The 20,727-nt window shown below is 40.0% G+C and overlaps 1 protein-coding gene across 8 annotated transcripts in view; it reads left to right on the forward strand.

Annotated features, from left to right (window-relative positions):
- LOC114362668 (CREB-binding protein-like) overlaps nucleotides 1–19,125 on the forward strand; it is a 27,895-nt gene extending 8,770 nt beyond the window's left edge. For 2 of the 8 annotated variants that reach the window (XM_028318142.1, XM_028318152.1), the window contains exons 9-21: nucleotides 683–1,201; nucleotides 1,683–1,840; nucleotides 4,260–4,370; nucleotides 5,286–5,604; nucleotides 5,715–5,858; nucleotides 5,948–6,421; nucleotides 7,122–7,355; nucleotides 7,979–8,536; nucleotides 9,135–9,368; nucleotides 10,013–10,342; nucleotides 11,573–11,746; nucleotides 14,243–14,479; nucleotides 18,505–19,125. In XM_028318142.1, the coding sequence (XP_028173943.1) occupies nucleotides 683–1,201; nucleotides 1,683–1,840; nucleotides 4,260–4,370; nucleotides 5,286–5,604; nucleotides 5,715–5,858; nucleotides 5,948–6,421; nucleotides 7,122–7,355; nucleotides 7,979–8,536; nucleotides 9,135–9,368; nucleotides 10,013–10,342; nucleotides 11,573–11,746; nucleotides 14,243–14,479; nucleotides 18,505–18,771 (3,759 nt within the window). In that variant the 3' untranslated portion in view covers nucleotides 18,772–19,125. Of the gene's footprint in view, nucleotides 1–682; nucleotides 1,202–1,682; nucleotides 1,841–4,259; nucleotides 4,371–5,285; nucleotides 5,605–5,714; nucleotides 5,859–5,947; nucleotides 6,422–7,121; nucleotides 7,356–7,978; nucleotides 8,537–9,134; nucleotides 9,369–10,012; nucleotides 10,343–11,572; nucleotides 11,747–14,242; nucleotides 14,480–16,808; nucleotides 16,839–18,504 lie in introns of those variants that run through there. The other 6 variants (XM_028318148.1, XM_028318158.1, XM_028318169.1 and 3 more) reach the window with 3 other exon arrangements.
- The last annotated feature ends 1,602 nt before the right edge of the window (nucleotides 19,126–20,727 follow it).

The following is a 20,727-nucleotide window of genomic DNA, read 5'->3' on the forward strand; positions in this document are numbered from 1 at the left end:
ATTCAGTTCTAAACAGGTGTCATACAGTAACATAGGAATCATTGCTTTTATAAAAAGAAAATACACAAACAGCACGCTGTTGTCCTGTGAAGTGCTCCATCGTGACTAAAATTGCATGAAACGATGCAAAGTTTCCCGACACACACGCGCCCTTAAAATATTTGGCCCGTCCTATATTATACACGCACTAGCCTGAGATCGACTACCAAGACCAGGGGTAAGCTCAGCTTACTAAGCTGATAGTCATACTGAAAGACATAGTTTCATGTGCTGATTCTCACTGGTCCATACTATTATCTCGAAAAGTCCAGACGTCCAGGACACGGCACAATTGCAAAAAATAATTGAAGTGAGCAGCTCACGTGATGAGTTACAAGTGTTCCGTGTGATATGTTCAAATCACAAGTTTTCAGCCTTTATAACTGTTCAAGATCTAGCTTTCCATTTTATTTACTATTTTTTATTCATTAAATTGTAACATCTGAATAACAAACTACAGGCATTGCAGAAACGTGATCCTAATATGAATTCTATATTTCCACTCCATAGAACTATTAATATTTATGCAATACTAGCAAACTACTACATGTTTCATGTTTGAAACTACTTGTTCAGTCACACAAGTCCATAAAATAGGCTCGTTTATTAAACTAACAATAAACACGAATTCTTTTTCATTTAGGTTCGAATCAAACAAGAACCCGAAGAGACCAGAATAAAAGAGGAGATCGAGGAAGACTGCGGAGGCAAGGGTATGCGCGACGAGCCGCCCGGCGACCCTGTCGAGCATAGCGACTTCGTGGTCAAGCACGAAATCAAGCAGGAGATCAAACAAGAAATTAAAGACGAGCCTGCAGAGGCCAGCTCCTTAGAGAACAATACGGGCGAGCGCGGCGCCAGGAGAACCTTCGTCTTCAAGTCGGAGGAGCTCCGTCAAGCGCTCATGCCGACCCTAGAGAAACTCTTCCGGCAGGAACCCGAGTCGTTGCCTTTCCGCCAGCCCGTGGACGCCCAGGCTCTCGGCATCCCGGACTACTTCGACATCGTCAAGAACCCCATCGACCTGTCCACGATCAAGAACAAGCTGGACCACGGCGAGTACAAGGACCCGTGGCAGTACGTGGACGACGTCTGGCTCATGTTTGAAAACGCGTGGCTCTACAACAGAAAGAACTCCAGAGTCTACAGATACTGTACCAAGGTGAGCGGTGTATTTATTACTAAAAAACAAACAAACTTCCCCCTTTATAATATTAGTATTGGAAAAAGGGAAACATAAGGAGAACCCGAGATTGATGTTTCATGATATTTAAATGCAATTCCTTTGAATCTTTCATGTAAAATTAAATTACCATACTTTGAAATGCTAAGTCTCCAACTGCTACGCAAACCAACTTACAATAACCTCATTTTCATTGCAGACAAAACATGAAAATAATGCAACTTGTATGATCAAATAATTTAGAATCTTTATTATTCCAAGAAGAATAGTAAATTATCCAATAAGAATACATTTTCTAGTACAATCTTTAAGTTTATCTTTACGTGTTTTTTTACATGTCACTGTACACGCACATTTCATCTGCAGCAAAACGTCAGAATTCAGGCTATTTGACCACCTCTAATTTTTTGCTATGACTTATTATAACAGAATCATTTCTAATATTGTTGATTTATTCCAGCTGTCAGAGGTGTTCGAACAAGAAATAGACCCGGTCATGCAGAGTCTAGGCTACTGCTGCGGCAGAAAGTATACGTTCAACCCGCAAGTGCTATGCTGCTTCGGGAAGCAGCTGTGTACAATCCCGCGAGACGCCAAGTACTTCAGTTACCAGAACAGGTCAGTTGCTAAAAGTTATGTTTAGTGTCAAGTGTTGCCACATACTAGGTTGCTACAGGTATACATCAACCACAGTCTAACTAAATGATGGTAACAGTCGCAAGGCTTACAGCCACTTTTCAGTCTTGCAGTTTCGTATTTGTTACCGTAATGATTTTTGCATACTTTTATTGAATATCCCGAAGAGCAGCAAAGTGTGTGTCGGCACTTAAAACTATTTTGAATTTGTTTTTTGCGTACAAAGTACTCTATCAGAGGCAATAATAGAAAAAAATACAAAATACTAAGATGGTTTATGGTTTATTGCAGGCAAGGGCTAAACTTCTAAATAATAGAAGCTGGAATAGAGTAATTTGTAGCGCATATTACGAGTATGTATATTATTATGTGATATGCAAAAATTGTACTGTACTTATGGCATTTAAGCATTTGTTTATTTCTGTGATAATGGAAGCCGTTTGCGTCGTGGCTGCTTATTACATTTCAAAATATCACTACTTGAATTAAATTATATTATTTAGCAAGATCATTTGAAATTTTGCAGGAAAAGCTGAATATTTTAGTTAAAATGATGATTATTTAATATTTCATGTCGGCGTTCAGCTCCAGTAGCAATAATGTAATACGACACGTTTCAGTTCCTATTACTTTGCCGTCATCAAAATCAATTAGCTTGTTTCGTTCGGATGTATCAGTTTATTACCTCAATTGCGCAACATATTTGAAAGTAGGTAAATCTACTGAAACTATGAAACTTGTGTACTGAAAACGATGTAATTCGCGCGTCCGCGTCACGTGCTAATGGCTATGATTATCACAGAACAATGTAATACAATACACACATAAAGCGCCAGGTCGCTGTACGCAAGCCATTGATCGCGAACGACTGAGTACTACCAGAACACAAACACCTTATATCACTCTACAAACAAGTTTTCTTTTGATGCTGCTTAATTTTCTGGAGATTTCTTTCATATTCTCGCTTATGTTTTTCCTAGAGACATGGTTTAAAAAAAAATGTTTTGCCTGGTGTGCACAACATTGCCAATAATTATCTTGGATTACTGTACTTAAATAACCACGACAATGTCTCTTGGCTATAAGACCTACATCAATACCTGAGCTTTTATTTTGCCTTCAGAAATATCTTTTCTGTTTGATAACAACATTTTCAAAATTAATATAGTAAAAAGAGTTCTCGAATGTATTAACATGTTTTTTGTTAAAATTAATTATTCTAACGCTCAAGTAAAGAATTACGTCTGTATGTTTTGCTTCAAACAAGCTAGCTTTCTGAAATTACTACTATTCTTAAAGTTTACCAGAGAAAAGTTAAATTTTCCAAAATCTCAATGATTTCACTGGCAGCAGCTTGTTTGAAGAATAGTCCTATACAGTGCCAAGAATTTGTACAATCTTATAGTTAACATTAATGAGATTAATTAAATGTTCTTTATTATAAATTCAATATTGTGGTATAAACACGTGGCACTGTAAAAGGAAGCCAAATATGACTAAAACACTATCTATCGCAAGTTATTTGATGTACCGCTAAGACCATATTGCAATGGCTGCAATTTGATGTATTGGAATAACAATAATTAGTGTTGTGTCGTAAAACAGTGCTATTAAAGCCTTTGCTGTAAACTTTTAAAGGCTGCTCACAGTAACTGTTTCGTAAATAGGGTTTACTGTTCATCTAGGCTTTGCAAGGCGCGTTAGAGAAACCTTCCAATAACTTTAATCTTTTAAATTGCGTTCTGAATAGTTATTTTACAACGAGGATAAGTTCTAAACCTTTCATTTATCTTAGCTATAATGAACAGCAAGCTCTATGGTGTACATTTTTTCTGATTCTAAGATAATTATCTAAATATTATAAAGAGTTCTAGGGAATATGTGATCAGCCTTTGAGCCATGGCATGTTTCACTGTTTCCGTTTGATTGTAAATCTTCACTGTTGAAGTGTTACTGCAATAAAACTTTGAGCACTTAGGCAAATTTTTATTGAGGAGTTGAATAGTACTATGATGGAAATTTATATTGATGAATTCTAAATAAAAATTAGGGATTTTATGACAAAAATTGGCTTTAGACACTCAATGAGGCAACATTTTAAAAACTATATTACAGAAGAAGGCAGTAATACTTTACAGTGATCCTAGTTGCCTATGGTGTCTAATCGCCTTAGCTCTCTGTCCCATGTAAAACTATCAGTGTTATAAGAACATAGTTTTACATGTCGACTCATTTACTCTTTATGTTAATAACCTATCATGTGCTCACTGTCTACTAATAATAACCCTTTTATGTTCTCATTGCTTACTAATTTTTTTTGCCCTCCACGCACGTCCTTGCCCGCACACAAACGTTCGTCACGCTTCACATCACTACTGCTACATGGCCGTTGTGAATAAAGTCTAAAAGCGTATGGGGTTGTGTCCGATAGATACACCTTCTGCCAGAAATGCTTCAACGACATCCAGGGCGACACCGTCACGCTCGGAGACGATCCGCTACAACCTCAGACGTAAGTTGGAACTTTTTTTACTATAAAACCTTTGATTGAACACAGCTCTTGTTGAAACTTCTATCGTTATAGCCCGACCAGGAACATAAAAACCCTCGCCATGTTGCGGAAAACTAATGGTACTAATTTCTTTTAATGGCAACAGTAACTGAAAATTTCATTGACATGTCACCTTGTATGTCAGTCTATTGCTGTCAAAGTGTAAACAAACTTTATTTTAAATGTGCGCAATTGATTTTGTGAATTAAATTGCTAAAATCTTTTTATAGTCGTGAAAGAAAAGTGGTTCACAATGTGTTAAAGTATTTGTCGAAGAGAAATACTAAGGGTTCGGACAATATTTTCATTGAATAATGTTTCCGACAAAGGTTGTCAAATTGACTGACATGTTTATCGTATAGTACAGTCCACTATGAAAATTAGCTGTGGTTTGTTTCAACTACCAATTTTAAAATTGTTTGTCACTTTCTAAGTGTTGAATTTTATGGAATTGGGAAAGAAGTACCGAGTTTGAAGCGTTCATGAGCAGACATTGCAGTTGAATATTCAAGTTCTGAATTTGATTATTGATGAATAATAAAATAAATCCTACTAGCTCGATTGATGGTTTCATTTAATTTATTTAAACCAGGTTACCTATAATAATATCTTTTCGTTAATTTATGAAAATATCAAATTAGCCCGTAATCCTGAATCCTGATACGTAAAGTTAGCCTATTAATTTAACACAGGTACGACTGTACTCAGTGTTGCACTATCAAATGCAATTGACGCGCCTCTATGCCAGGGTTTTTATGTTCCTGGTCAGGCTATAAATCTAATGTTTGTGTCCATGACAGTTTCAAAACAATTTTCTGTCAATGTTAACATCCCTTATTGTTTTCAAATTATGCTAAATCGGATTAACTTTTTCAGTGCAATCAAAAAGGATCAATTCAAGGAGATGAAGAATGACCATTTAGAACAAGAACCGTTCGTCGTGTGTATGGACTGTGGTAGAAAGCAGCATCAGATATGCGTGCTGCACCATGACCAAATATGGCCTCAGGGCTTCTGCTGTGATAATTGTTTGAAAATGAAAGGAGCTAAGAGGAAAGAGAACAAATTTTGTGCTAAGAAGCTGCCTACCTCGAAACTTGGCATTTATATTGAGACGAGAGTCAATAATTTTCTTAAGAAAAAAGAGGCTAGTGCTGGTGAAGTGCATATCAGGGTGGTTGCGTCATCTGATAAGGTAATAAAGTCTTTTTTTAGCTGCGTGAAATTCACAACTTGGTATCACCATATTTTTTCTGTAATTGGGATTATGATCTACAAAATTAAAGTCAAATCTTTTTATTTTAGATGGTGGAAGTAAAACCTGGCATGAGATCCAGGTTTGTGGAATCCGGCGAGCTGTGCGCTGAATTCCCGTATCGGGCAAAAGCGTTGTTTGCATTTGAAGAGGTTGACGGAACCGACATTTGTTTCTTTGGCATGCACGTACAGGTAACGTATTCATCGTACTTAATGAGTCACTGTTCATTTGCAACTGTATATGGGATGATGATGACTAATTTGTTGATTTTCCATTTCAGGAGTACGGCAGCGAAAGTCCTTCGCCCAATACGAGGCGTGTGTATATAGCTTATTTAGACTCTGTACATTTCTTCCAACCTAGGTTGTACCGAACCGCTGTATATCACGAGATTTTATTAGGTTATTTGGACTATGCAAAGCAGCTGGGCTATACGATGGCCCACATATGGGCGTGCCCGCCCTCCGAGGGCGACGACTACATTTTCCACTGCCATCCGCCCGAACAAAAGATTCCTAAGCCTAAAAGGCTGCAAGAGTGGTATAAGAAAATGTTAGACAAAGGTATAATAGAGAGGATAATATTAGACTACAAAGATATTCTGAAGCAAGCGATGGAGGACAGCATCTCGTCCGCGGCCGAGCTGCCGTACTTCGAGGGCGATTTCTGGCCCAACGTGCTCGAGGAGTCCATCAAGGAGCTGGACCAGGAGGAGGAGGAGAAGCGCAAGCAGCTCGAAGCCGCCGAGGCAGTGGTCAGTATAGCACTGTAGCCGTCTCTCCCGAACACTATAAATAAATAATAAATAGTATTTATTTTCTCATCACAAACATTACAATGACACAAGTTTTTAAGCACATTAATTACAATTCAAAAACAAAGTTATTTGTGTGAGACTGATGCCTGTGATAGGTATTTGCATACCTGTAGTACAGGTAAAGGGTAAACTAAACTATAAGGGTTAAGAGCGGTTTCGCATTACTTTCGATCCGAATCCTTTTAACACTTTACTTTCGATCATCCGGCTCGAAGGACCATTTAGTTATTTAAGTTAAAAAATCACTGTTTTAGACACTTTTTTTACTCACGTCAACCAACCAACTTTTGTCTATATTTTAATATTCTGTAAACACTGTGAAATACGGATCTAGAAAACTACTAGAGAAAATGGATGACGGATATCGATATCAGATCTAGTAAGTAAGCTACCATACAAATACTTCTACGACTACTGCGGAGCTTTATTGTCACGGGTTCGGATCGGACGTAGTACGAAACCGCTCTAATGCACTCCGCGCGATAACTTTGGCAGCCATTTGAATTTTGAAAATATCAATTCCCATCTTATTTTTTTTAAATCTTTCTCGTCTGCTTTTTATAGTTTATTTCACTGTAAATAACCACACTTGGGTGGCGGAACAACTGTGTGACGATATCCCTAACATGTTTTTTAGATATTCCAGTCGTCAGAGGAAAACGAACAAGGCCCCGACGGCAAGAAGAAAGGCCAGAAGAAAGCGAAGAAATCGAATAAATCAAAAGCCGCTCAGAGAAAGAACAGCAAGAAACAGAGCGACCAGCAGCAGGGTAGTGATCTCAGTGCAAAGATATTTGCGACCATGGAGAAACATAAAGAAGTTTTCTTCGTAATTAGGCTACATTCCGCACAGTCCGCGGCGAGCTTAGCGGTAAGTTAGGACTTCTTCCACAGCCCTGTCAACTGGTTCTTGTCGCTTTATTGCGTGCGTCTATGCCACATTATCATATCTCGGTCTAGCTTTTCTGAACCAAAAATAGTTAAACGAGAGGACTTGTAATTACCCGACTGCGCCATTTCCGTTCCTTTTAGAATAGACTAGAAAATTCAAATTAATTAGAATTCCTTAAAAAAACACAGTCCATAAATTACATTTTCAAAAAATATAGGACACGTATATTTTTATTTGTCAATCAAACAAGTAATTTCGAAGTTATGATGCGTTGAAGTTCCGCGTAACTTTATAAATTGCCACAGTTTTAAGCACGCCTTGATGTCACGAGCCTCTTCTTTTGAACGTTGACGCGCTTTATCTCTTTCAATTTTCATTAGTTTGAAAAGTTGAAAAATACGTGTCCAGTAATTTTTGATAAGTTAACCAACTGACTAATTCAATTCAAACTTGTTTTTTTTACCCAGGAAACTTCTCTATTTTTACTGTTCAATCAATCAAAAGTCATATTTATATGGCCGTGTTTAAAGTTGTTTGACAGTAATTTATTTTCATCTAAATCTAATTACGATAGGTGTTCAAACGTAAACGTATTTCCGCAGCCAATCCAAGACCCGGACCCGTTAATAAACTGCGACCTGATGGACGGGCGAGACGCGTTCCTGACGATGGCCCGCGACCGCCACTACGAGTTCTCGTCGACGCGCCGCGCGCGCTTCTCCACCTTATGCATGCTGTACGAGCTGCACAACCAGGGCACGGACAAGTTCGTGTACACGTGCAACACGTGCAAGGCGCACGTGGAGACGCGCTACCACTGCACCGTGTGCGACGACTTCGACCTGTGCGTGCCGTGCTACGACAAGGAGGGCCATCCGCACAAGATGGAGAAGCTGGGCCTCGACATCGACGTGGGCTCGTCGCCGGGCGACATGAAGCAGGCCAACCCGCAGGAAGCGCGCAAGCTGTCCATCCAGCGCTGCATCCAGTCGCTGGTGCACGCCTGCCAGTGCCGCGACGCCAACTGCCGCCTGCCGTCCTGCCAGAAGATGAAGCGTGTCGTCACGCACACGAAGATCTGCAAGCGCAAGACGAAGGGCGACTGCCCTATTTGCAAGCAGCTCATCGCGTTGTGCTGTTACCACGCGAAACACTGTCAAGTAAGGATTTTACTACTTTTCCATGACTGTTGTGTTAGATAGACATTAACTGTATTGATTTGTATTATAAATTCTAACTTATTTTATTCGTTGGATTGCAATTTCAAATTATACCATATAATGGGTCACAGTTCTACCTATCCAGTTCCGGTGGTGTCGTTTCGTTCTATCGTAAATACCATTTGATGAGAGCGAAAAAAAACTGAAATGTGTAGCTGGAACTGTGGTCCACCATATAGTGACTAAGGGCTGATTTTGCAATCGTCAGAAATCTTTTAATTGAAGAATAATGCCAATAATAAACTGTGAAAGTGTCAAACTTATTTTTCAGTTAGTCATTAGTCCAAAACTTAGTTATCCGACGATTGAAAAATCCGCCCTAAATCTAGTCAAACAAATACTAAGAGTACGCGCACCGTGGATTTTTAGTTGGCCGATAGTTGTGCCCGATTTTAATTTGTATGAAGAATCGGCCAAATCGAATCGGCGTAGTGTGCGCACTCCCATACATGCCCATACTTTTCAACTGCCCGACTAAACTATCGGTCGACGAAAAATCAACAGTGTGCGCCTACTCTAAACACGTTTATTTTCACAGGAAACAAAATGCTCAGTGCCGTTCTGCAGCAGCATAAAGCAGAAGCTAAAGCAGCAGCAGGTGCAGCAACGAGTGCAGCAAGCGAAGTTGCTACGGCGACGTATGGCGGCCATGAACACGCGCGCGTGTCCGGGCGCCTCGTCGCCGCCGCACCAGCCGCCCGCGCTGGCGTCGCCGCCGCCCTCCAAGCCGCAGCACTCGCTGCCGCACAACGTGCAGAAGGCGCTGCAGCAGGTGCGTACTGACACTTTTTTATGCATAACAAGCCAGGTATTTGACCACAATCGCACCTGATGTTAAGTGGGATGCAGTCTAGGATGGTACATCTTATTTTACAACAACGACTTCGACGGAAGTGACACAACCCTCGAAATGGAACTACAATTGTAGCGCACTTTGAAGCATTTTCACATAATATAGGAATCTAACAAATATGAAGGGTACGTTGTGGAGTGTTAAGGCATTATTTGACGGAACAGTTGGTGCGATAGTAGCGCAACTAGAACGCCTGTATATGAAAGTTCTCTTATTGCAGATGTTAGCGTGGCAAATTAAATTTAAAGATGGAAGAAGAAGCAGATTACATCCCTTCGCTAGACTTATTCCGAATGACAATCAATTTGATCGAATTCTCAGCACTTGCCATATGTTTGTCTCGAACCGCTGGTAGGGCCCAAAAGAAAAGGAGACATGTAAAGTGCCCCATAAGGGCTACCTTTTCTTTTTTTTTTTTATATTTAAATTTTGACGTTCATAAGTGCATAAGGAAACTTACAGTATCAGTACATAAGTGTTTAGAAGTTCATAAGGTCTAAACTGAATAAATATTTTTGATTTTGATTGATCACCGTATAAATCAATCCGGTATAATTATGTAGGTCCAAGAGGAGGCGGCGCGACAGCAAGCGCCGTCGTACGGCAAACAAGGCGGCATGGGCCCGCCGGGCGTCGGCGTGGGCGGCGTGGCCGGCGTGGGCGGCGCCGTGGGCGTGGCCGGCGCCGGCGTGGGCGTGGTCGGCATGGGCGCGCGCGCCGACTGGGCGGCTCGGTACCGCGCGCCGCCGCCGCTGCACCACGCGCACCACGCGCGGCTGCCGCACCACCACCACCAGCCGCTGCACCAGCCGCACCAGCAGCACCCGCCGCATCAGCAGCTGACGTCGCTGCAGCACCCCGCGCTCACGCACCAACAGCAAACCCTCCAACAAGTATGTTCTTTTGTTTCGGTTGATCAAGCAAATCAATCAAACAAGCGTTTGGCGGGTTTAAGGCTGGCAATACACGAACCGCTTGAAGCAGTCAGGGTCGACAGCTTCAAGCTGCGACTGCACAGTGAACTGCAGAGTTCTATGGACGCACATACACGAACCGCTCGAGCAGTTGCAACCGATTCGGGCGGTCGGCAGCACGGTGAATTTTCATCGTGCGGTCAAGCAGTCGCCAGCCATACACTGACTGCTCGAGCTGTCGACGGCTCTCGCGCAGTTACCTCCGCCAACTTTCTTCATTCCACGGCGCGCGCGCTTGTGATTTGTTGAGCAGTTAATACCAACTGCTCGAGCAGTTATCACTGGCAGCTTCAAGCTGTTGACTATTGACTACAAGAGTGGTCCGTGTATGTTGATTACTGACTAACTGCTCGAGCTGTCCGTGTATGGCGGGCCTTAGAATCGCGCTGACCGCTCTGTATGTAATTGAAGAGAACGTTCCTGAATGACGCTGATCGCTCGGCGCCGACGCTTCATACATTTCGGCTGTCAGCGCTGACGGTCAGCGTGCGTCAGCGTGACTCCAAAACCAGCCTTAGAGTTTCCGTTACAACCATGAAGTCAATATTCCTTCGGAATAGAGCACCGACCACGAACTGTCGAACGAAACCGATTTTGAATGATACTGGATGTCTTGTGTGTCTAGTGTCAGGATTATTATTTCACTGTTTTGTAAAATAAATCAATCACTGAACCGGTCTCCACGTCTCTGTGGCACTACTTCTCATAAATATTCACGATTTCACTCACATAAAATCTGAAAATATCTTAGTTCAAATTTTCAGCATGCCAATAAGTGCTAAGGAACTGTCAAATAGTTGCAAAAAATGGTTCTGTTTGTCGGCGACGGCATCACGCGTCCCTTTTTATCACACAGTGTTACTGCTAGCTAGTGTCTTCTCGATCGCTCAATTCTTTATTGCTCTTTTCCGCTAGGTATATTAACTTTACAATTAGTGGACGTAACCTAATTCATTATTATGAATACTATTGCCAATCAAGATGAAAATTGCCAACTTGTTAACATTTTCCACTTATATTTGCACTATTTTGATTTTAAGTTTGTTTCTGTGCTTATACTGTAATGTGGGTGACATTATCGTCCAAGCGATCTATTCGCAAACGATTTCTCCATCAACAAATACTAATAGAAAGTTGTAAACCTTCCAGCAAAGAGCACCCGCGCCTCAGCAGCAACAAACGCAACCTCAGATGCACCAGAAGGCGTTGCAGCAGCTGATGGCGACACTACGCTCGCCCACCACGCACAACCAGCAGCAGGAGATACTACAGATCCTCAAGTCCAACCCACCGCTCATGGCCGCCTTCATCAAACAAAGACAGGTAAATTAACAGCACTCATTCAAAAATAATTCTCTAAGGGCCTCTGCTAGAACTCACCGTGTCTATGTCGAAAAATAGTATGAACAGTTCCCACATGCGCGGCGGAAGGCAGGTTTTTTTCCGTGCATTAAATATGCGGGTGCAGACTCGCGTCTGTCGTGCACCTGCTCAAGTTTCAGCATAGGCCTTAACGGACGTCCGTGCTAAAATTTTAGCGTAGGCTCTTTTAACTTAACCCGTAAAAACAATTTTTAAGTGACCTTTGTAAGGCTGCGTTTCCACCAGAGATGTGCGAGGATGCGTAGCGTAGCGAGGGATGTGTTTGCAAAGAACCAATAGAATCGCTTCATTTACTTAAATGAAGCCCTCGCTACGCATCCTCGCACATCTCTGGTAGAAATGCAGCCTAAAGCTAGTTCATAATTTGAAATCAATCGATCCTGTTGACTTCGAAAAACAGAATCTACAAGTGACATCAAAGAGAAACAGCAGGGATAACAGAACTCTGAAACTCTGTTTATGTACTTTCGTGTCTCTGTCACTATCGCTCATGCTGGCATTTCACTTTGCGTGAGAGGGATGGCAATATTCGTTAGTCATGTGATACATTAATAGATAGCTCTGTTTTTTGTTCACTATCATATTTACAGAATCTTGTTGGGTACTCTACTTGCAGTCACGTATACCTTGATTTTTTAGAATCCAGCAGAGATGTTAACAAACACTTTCATACACAATTACACCATAATCACTTACGTGTTCATAATATCATACACATTATTTAACAAGCCCATGAAACCAACTTTATTTTCACGTTTATACAAGTTTGAAATCAATCTTTGAAACAAATTATTTTAGCAAAATACGTGGACGATGAAAATTTGTGAGACTTGTCAAATTGACTTGACGTTTAAAATCATGTGTTATCTCCATATTGTCTATGACTTGTCTCTGACACATCAGTGCCGTAACCTGTGAGTCATAGACAATAATCTGTAAATTTAATCGATATTATTTTAAGTATTCACTTATTCCGATTACTGATTAATTTTAAATAAAAAATATACGATACTTTGTTTAGTTTTCCAGCGATAACTTCGACAATATTGGAGATAACGTAAATTTATTTTTCTACTTTTAGTGTTTACTTTTTCGGAGTCAGTTTAATTTTTAGTCTTTTAGTTTAGTTATTTAAACGAAATTATTTTACTTTTTTATGCAATTATGCTTACGTATTGTTCCATTGTTTATTTTTAAGAAAATAAACAACTTCTTTCAATGAGGGTTTTCGCGATTGAAAACTCCGCCAGATGGCAATACGTAGACGCGAGGTCCAAATTCTGCATGATTGGTTATTTTTGACATGACATTGACAGATATGTCAAAATCCACCAATCACGCAGCAAGCAACAGAAGTTTAATAACTTTACGGATATCATTGATTGTTTTACTGTCCAGTGTGTTTTTTGATTACATCTGTGCATACAGTTTGTTTCCTGTTCTCGAAAATTTAATTATCAGTTCACATTCAATGTTGCGACTTTGTTGCATATTTTTAGTATTTTGACGATCACCCGGCGATGATACGCAAGTACTACAACATTTCACTTCGCGATTAACGAGAGGTTTTGTCGCATCACTAGTTCACAGACTAAAAATATTTTTATGTCAGTTGGCCATATTTGATGACATTTCTGCTAATTTCTAAAAAATTAGACTGTAAATAGGGTATTTGCCTATTTTTCAAAAAGTGTTTAAGAAGGTCATCGGACATAATTAATGGACCAAAATTAAAGTGGCCGGCCAAAGAAAATTGTGCATATGGAATTGGGAATTGAGAAACACTACTCATGCCTGAGTCAGTCACTACACAAGGTTGAACTATTGGCAGGGTGCAAAGCGGATGGAGAGAGTAGCCTAAACGATCACAGCGTTCGCTGCGGCTTAAATTGACATTTTAGTCGCTGACTTGAGCTGTCAAATCCATATTGCAGTAAACATTTTCTAATCGTTTTTGAGATAAAATATGGTTCTAGCAAGATGTGTTGTTGTGAATTGTAATAACACCAAGAAGAATAGCGACTGTAAATTTTACCGATTTCCAAGACCGTGGTGGAAACGAGACCAAAAAAATAAATGATAATGATGATGGCACCCCGTTTTAGTCACCAGTAGGCTCATTTTTCACTGAAAACATCAATTTTAATGTTATTGGCAATAATGTTACTGACTACCATCGTCCAATTGTCAAATATAGTAAAATAACACAATATTTAATATTTTTTTTTTCACATTATTTACTTACTTCTTGCTTAACAGCAGTGACAATATTGCCCATAATGGCCACCTGTACGTGGCACTATCGTCGCGCTCGCTGTATCAAACTGTTTATGTCACGTTTCTAAGCGATGCACCTCTCTCTTAAATACATCTCCTGTGTAAATACATTCTATAAGACATAACGAATGTTATCAAATTGTAATGTTTGTATTCCAGAATGCCCAAAACCAACAAGCCGCAGCGGGCGGTGTAGGCGGCGTGGGCGGCGTGGGTGGGCCTGGTGTGGGCGCGGTGGGCAGCGTGGGCGGAGTGGGAGGCGTGGGCGGCGTGGGTGGCGTCTGCGGCGTGGGCATGGGCGGCGTGCCGCAGCAGCAGCCGCTGCAGCACATGATGCAGCCGCAGCAGCAGCAGCGGCTGCAGCAGATGCACCAGATGCTGCCGCAGCAGCAGCAAGTATGTACCGTACTGTTCACTTACTAAATCGATGTCTTTGTACAGATAAAAGCACTATAGAAAGAAGGAATAATACAATAATTTATTTGGTTCAAATTCAAACTCACTTTAACGTATCACAATATAATTTTACAGAATTTATTGAACCAATATGGCATCAACTCAGCAACTGATATTCTGTAGGAACCATCTTGACATTTTTGTTGAAATATCGTTCCTATTACAAGTAGGTACATAAGATAGCACAGTGACTAGCTTTTTGTGCCGTCGTTTATAATAACTGCCCATATGTTTGTCTTGAAGTGCTGGGTAAAGAGCAACTTGCGGGCTATCTTTTTTAAAATTTTGGACGGTCATCCTAACTGCCAAATCTTGATCAAAAGTGTATTTTATTTAAATCACATTATGCGTATGCGCAGGGACACTATCTTTTTATTGGCTTCTATCGTAAATCAAGACAATGCATACATACTTAATTTTGAATGTTTATCTCCTTGTCTTTTTAGTTGTAAAATGTTTCGTATTTTTGTCGTTCTTGAATGCACTGCACGAAACTTTTAGGTCGATGTGGTAAAGGAATCTTCTGTGATCTCTCTGAGGATTCAAAGATGTCCCGTCTCATTCCCCGTTGCGCAATAGTTAAGTCTTAAAAAAGTTTAATAGTCGTCATTATTTTCTACATTGAAAATAAAGTTTATTTAGAAGTCATCAACTGCATTCTAGAAATGTCGTTTTGAGAAACCTATTATCACCGTTGACCAACATAAGTTATCAACTTTTTTGTCGACGGGATAGTTGGCAACTTCTCATATCGAGTTGCTTGCTAATCAACTATGAACGCGACTATCACTATTGACAACCGAGTGTATGAATGTGACGTGTGTTGTATAGTTGTCGTATTTTTCGTGTGTCGGCGAGCAAATGAACACGTTCGCAAGTCGCAGACATTCCGCCGATATGTTGACTGCCATATGTCGCCGGGTACAGGGTACCTTGTGTCTAATCGCGTCTCAAATATGATGTAACATTGGTGTAATGCAGCGGTGATATCTTGCCCATACACAAAACTAGAAGCCGTCCACTGCTGAATAAAGACCTCCCCTCGTGGATTGTGTGGAAATGAGAGAGGTCTTTGTCCGGGTGTTCACGCCAGATCTTCGGTCCGCGGAGTGAGAAACCTATTTGTCGTTCAGGTTGCCATTCGACGGCTAACATCATTCTACGAGCCATTTTCCCCGCTTATTGCCACTTAAAAGCTATACTGCGATGATTTTTAGTATTGTTGACGTAGTTCTTCGCAGATTTTGCCAGTGAAGGTTTGAACATGTCAACTATCAATATATTCAATTTTAATTCAACACTTCAACTTCGAAAAACCTAAAAAGTTGTTCGAACATTTTTACATGTATGCGATTGATAACTGACAGTGACGGGTTCGACCACAGATCACAGAAACTAAAGGGAGATGTGACAAGGGGGCGGGGCCGGTGTCGCAGCAATATGCCCAAAAACACATTTCTCGTGAAAGCAATTATGACAGCAGCGATGTCATAATGTAAACAGCTTACATTGCTTGCGTAGGACTAAAGATTATTCGAACATTGAGTACTGATACCGCAGTGGATAATGAGCACATTTAAACTAACAGAATGCATTCAATCGCACGTCACTGCGTACATTACTTGCAACCTGGTAAGTGAATGAATAGTAGCTCTGAATGCGATGTGTGCATGACACACACTCTTCGTGACTATTGTTTTTATTTTTTGATTACTTTGTGTGTGTGAATTTCTAATGCGACACTGAGATTCGTACTCAGCGCATTAGTTGTCATCGCTCGGCGCAGTTTTATTCCACAGGAGTACGCACAGCAGTTTTAAGTAGAGTTCTACACTTTCAATTTTTGACAAAGACATGTTTCAATGATCCGCTGCAAAGTAGTACTAGCTATCTCACTCAGTACGCTGTTTTAGCTCTCTGTCTAGAGATGAATCTAAATCTTCTTACCATTTTCTTTCTTGAATCCTCACAAAAGGTTTCCATTTGTAAGAGGTCGTACTCGTAACTTTAAAGAGAAAATTCTTCCTATTATTTGACTGGACGCGCACGTCGTGAAAGGTGACGGACGGTTCCGACGATCCGTATCATATCATACATACTCTTCGTGTATTTAATTACGAGTAGGCAATGCATTTAATTCTAGTTTTAATCGACGGGAATGCCGACTTATTTCTACGTCATCAAATCATACTATCAGAGTTCCAGAAAACCGCAACTAGTAATACGATATTACGTTATTTATACACTGTTAAGTTCTTTGCTCCTGTAGGTAGCCATTGCGTGACAATTTGTGGCCTGCCTCTAAACCGACATCAGTAATTCCTGATTGAGAGCCAATAATGATGTTCCTGACCGGGTCGGTCCTTGGCACAGTCAAGCTTCTTCCAAGGGTGCAGACCAACTTCAAGTTTGGACTTATATCATTCGGTTAGTGATGCTAGATTGTTGTTGTGCTATTTCTAACCTGCTGTCTGTTTATTATTTTAATTGTATACTTATTGATTTCTTTTTTTAATTTATATTTTAGTTCGTATATTATTTTGTTGGGTTATACCAAAATGTTTTAAGTTTTTGTATGAGGCTCAATGTTGTAAATCGATTGTAACATTTCAGTTTAGGTTAGAAAAGTGAAAGAATCATTCACATTTTTGTCTAATCCTTTGATATTTGCTGACCCAAAGTAGGAACTTGAAGTTTTGAAAGGTATTCATTTTGAGTTGTGCAAGTAGGTATTTTTACAGGGAACGAAAGAGAGATTTGGTACACAACTTTTTCTGGCACATCTGTGAGTTGACAGGAAGACGTTTAGGCGGGATGTCTGAAATGTTTTTTTGTAACATCATCATCATAATTTCAGCTATACACAGTGTGTTATGGGACTGTATAAACGGACATTCTCATTGATTTGATGAAACGTATAGAGCTCAGTTATACAAACATGATAGTAAAACTCCCATTTGAATGTACCCCATTCTAAAAAGTTTCAAATCCCGCCTGTTATGTGCATAGTGTTGAAGGTTCTAAAAAGTCACATTCACATTGTTTTTAACAGACTTAAAAAAAAGGAGGAGGTTCTCAAGTCGAGTCTTTTTTCTTTTTTAAAACTCTTATATTAACTTAAGTTGTATGTAGGTAAGTAACTAACTAAAAAAGTATGTAAAGAAATCTAGGAGGTCGAATTTATCCTACCTTTAATAATTTTCTCATCGATTTGAAACCTATGTAAATCGAATGTCAATACAATAATTTGGTACCACCGAGCTGATGATATTTAAACATCCAAAAGAAATATTGCTATTAAAAAGTGATGGGAAATTTACAATTCTATATGGCGCATATTTTCAATTTGATTTTCCTCAAATATATCACGGAATTTAAAGCTGATTTTCTTTATACAATTAGATTAAATATCAGACTATATCTTGCAATTAAAAATGTTTGCATATATTATGGTATAATTGAGAAAAAAAATAAAAACAAAAATCACTAAAATCATTTTTCCTAATTAACTGAATGCGGTTACGAAGCACTTAATAAGCTTATTACGTGTAGTTTTAAGAGCTCTATGAAGTATTATAACAATTCTGAATTAAATGTTATTAGTTAACGAGTGAGAATATTTTTGCATAATTTTGAAGTAAAAAAATAGGTAACTTTGAATTTGTATACCGCGAAAACTACTTGGAATTTTCAAACGGGAGTTTTACTATCATGTTTGTATAACTAAGCTCTATACGGTTCATCAAATAAATGAGAATGTCCGATTATACAGTCTCATAACATACTGTGCTATAGGACGTCCACTGCTGAACATAGGCCTCCCCCAATGCTTTCCTTGCTGCCCGGTTGGTAGCGGCCTGCGTCCAGCGCCTTCCTGCTACCTTTATGATGTTGTAACATTTCGTCCAAAATATGATTTTGCAAGAAGCAAACGGAAGACTTACATTTCTCTCCCGTTGTTGCAGGTCGGTGGCGTGACGCAAGTCCCGGGCGGCGTGGCGGGCGGCGTGGCGGGCGGCGGGCCGGGCGCGGGCTGGTACAAGCAGGGCGCGGGGCTGATGGGGCTGCGCGCGCCGTTCGCGGCGGGCGCGCGGCGCTTCGGGTTCGGCGGCGGGCTGGCGCGCTCGCCCGAGGGCACGGCGTCGCCGCGGCGGCCGTCGCCCGCGCCCGAGGAGCAGCTGGCGCCGCTGACGCCGCAGGACCAGCTGACCAAGTTCGTGGAGCAGTTGTAGGGGCGGGCGCTGTACATAGCGCGAGCGCGCCCGCCGTCCGCCCCGAGCCGAGCGCTCGATGTACAAATTGTAAATATGAGGAACCGCGTCCTGTCCGCTTCTGCGTAATGTGAGTTGTTCGTAGTGTAGGTACGTTATGATACTTATTCTGTTTATTGTAATTAAATCATTTTATAATATAATTATGTGATCATTATAAAACCGTTGTTTCTGTTCCTCCCCGGACGTGCGCGGGCCGCGGCGCCCCGAGACTCTGTGTGAAGACCGATATGCTTGCCGATAATGCCTTAAATTTTTATTGTAACCGAGACCGAAAGTATTGTTGAGTAGTATTTAAAAATAGAAAATATTTCCGATTCTAACTATACATAAATTAATGATAAAATGTATGTATCGATTTACATCTTTTTTATGATAGACATAATGTAAATAAATTAATGTTATTATATTTAAGAATGTCATTTTCTTTCGGACAGCCAGTGTCTTGTTTTACCTATTTGTTGTGTGTTTAAATGTTTCCGATAAAAGAGGTGCTATGTTATGAATATACGTGTAGTAAGTGTGGAATGAATCTTGCAAATAAATTATTGTACCAACCAAAACCAAAGAATATACATAATTTTATTTCAAAAAAGTTGTACCATAAAAATTTCTTTCAATTTCAATAAACTTATTTATCGAATCAGGTTTTGCTTTTAATGCCTCGCGGTTTTTTTTCCTGCTGTTATAATAAAATTACTTCGTTCGTCTGTATCTGTTTTTCTTCATATTTCATAAGATTCGCACTTACTACGCGTAAATTCATAATAACTCCATTCGCACTCGAGCGTCAAGGCTCTGTGATAATTTTGGCCAAACAAGATGAATAGAAAAACTAGATAAAGTAACCAAGAGCTCCAAACCAAACGAATCGCATTGCACTTTCAATACATATAGGTGCCAAAATGTAGATGACATTGAGAAAATGTTTTTACGTTTTACTTTATGCGTATCCTACTTCCTTATCCTTCCCTCTCTCTTCATGTCAAAATATAATATATTTTCGATAAAATAGTAATACTAAATAGTAAGTTCTTCTCACTCTGAGCTACTAAATATAAAGGGATAGATAAAAAATATGAATTAAACTATTTATATTGACAGTAATGGGGGGTACTAAATATACAACATAGTGCACATCCTATTGTATAAGGCTCAGATGCACCAACTTACTTAATCGGTAATTATACCAATAACCGTTTTTATGGAGTTTGACAGTTTTACGATGTTAACGTTAAAGTAAGACGGTTCAACTCAGCCAAAGGCTGGTTTTAGCTATTCGTGGACAAATTACTACGCAACAAAAGCTATCTATCCATGTATTTGGTTCCGGGATAGAACGACTTTCAAAAAAAAATTTTGCGTAACGTTGCAAACATTACCCCAGCAAAATCAGTTTTTTCCTAATAACTTTAAAACTATAATTTGAACGAATTTTACTATTAGTGGACAAAGTTCTGCTCACGATGGACTAATTATCTGCTATACTCTCGACTCTCTAAAGCACAACATTTATAAAAATTTTGCTGCGGTAATGCACTCACGCGGCGGACCGTCCGGTGCGGCTGTGCGGAGCGATCCGCACTGACAGTCCGCGTGACACTAAAACCAGCCTAAGTGTTGTTTGGTGGACACTGCACTGGACAGTGAATGGTATAACCCACTTCTTAACAACTAAGTATAACTTCCAATGGTATCTCAAACCTTCCATTTTCTTCTGCCAGACTTAGAAAATCACTAGGTAATATCAAAAATTATAAATTATTTTGCCTGCTCAATAGACGAACGACGACTTCCTAGTACTGAGGTATTATGTAACAACGCTAAAAACTATTTTTAATATCAATCATAGATTTTGTCCTTTGATTAGTATAAATATTGAATTTCAATCAAACTAGCCCTCTACGTTTGAGATTC

This window comes from Ostrinia furnacalis, unplaced genomic scaffold (genome assembly GCF_004193835.3).
Source record: "Ostrinia furnacalis isolate ACB-3 unplaced genomic scaffold, ASM419383v2 OfSCF0389, whole genome shotgun sequence".
NCBI classification, from domain to species: Eukaryota; Metazoa; Arthropoda; class Insecta; order Lepidoptera; family Crambidae; genus Ostrinia; species Ostrinia furnacalis.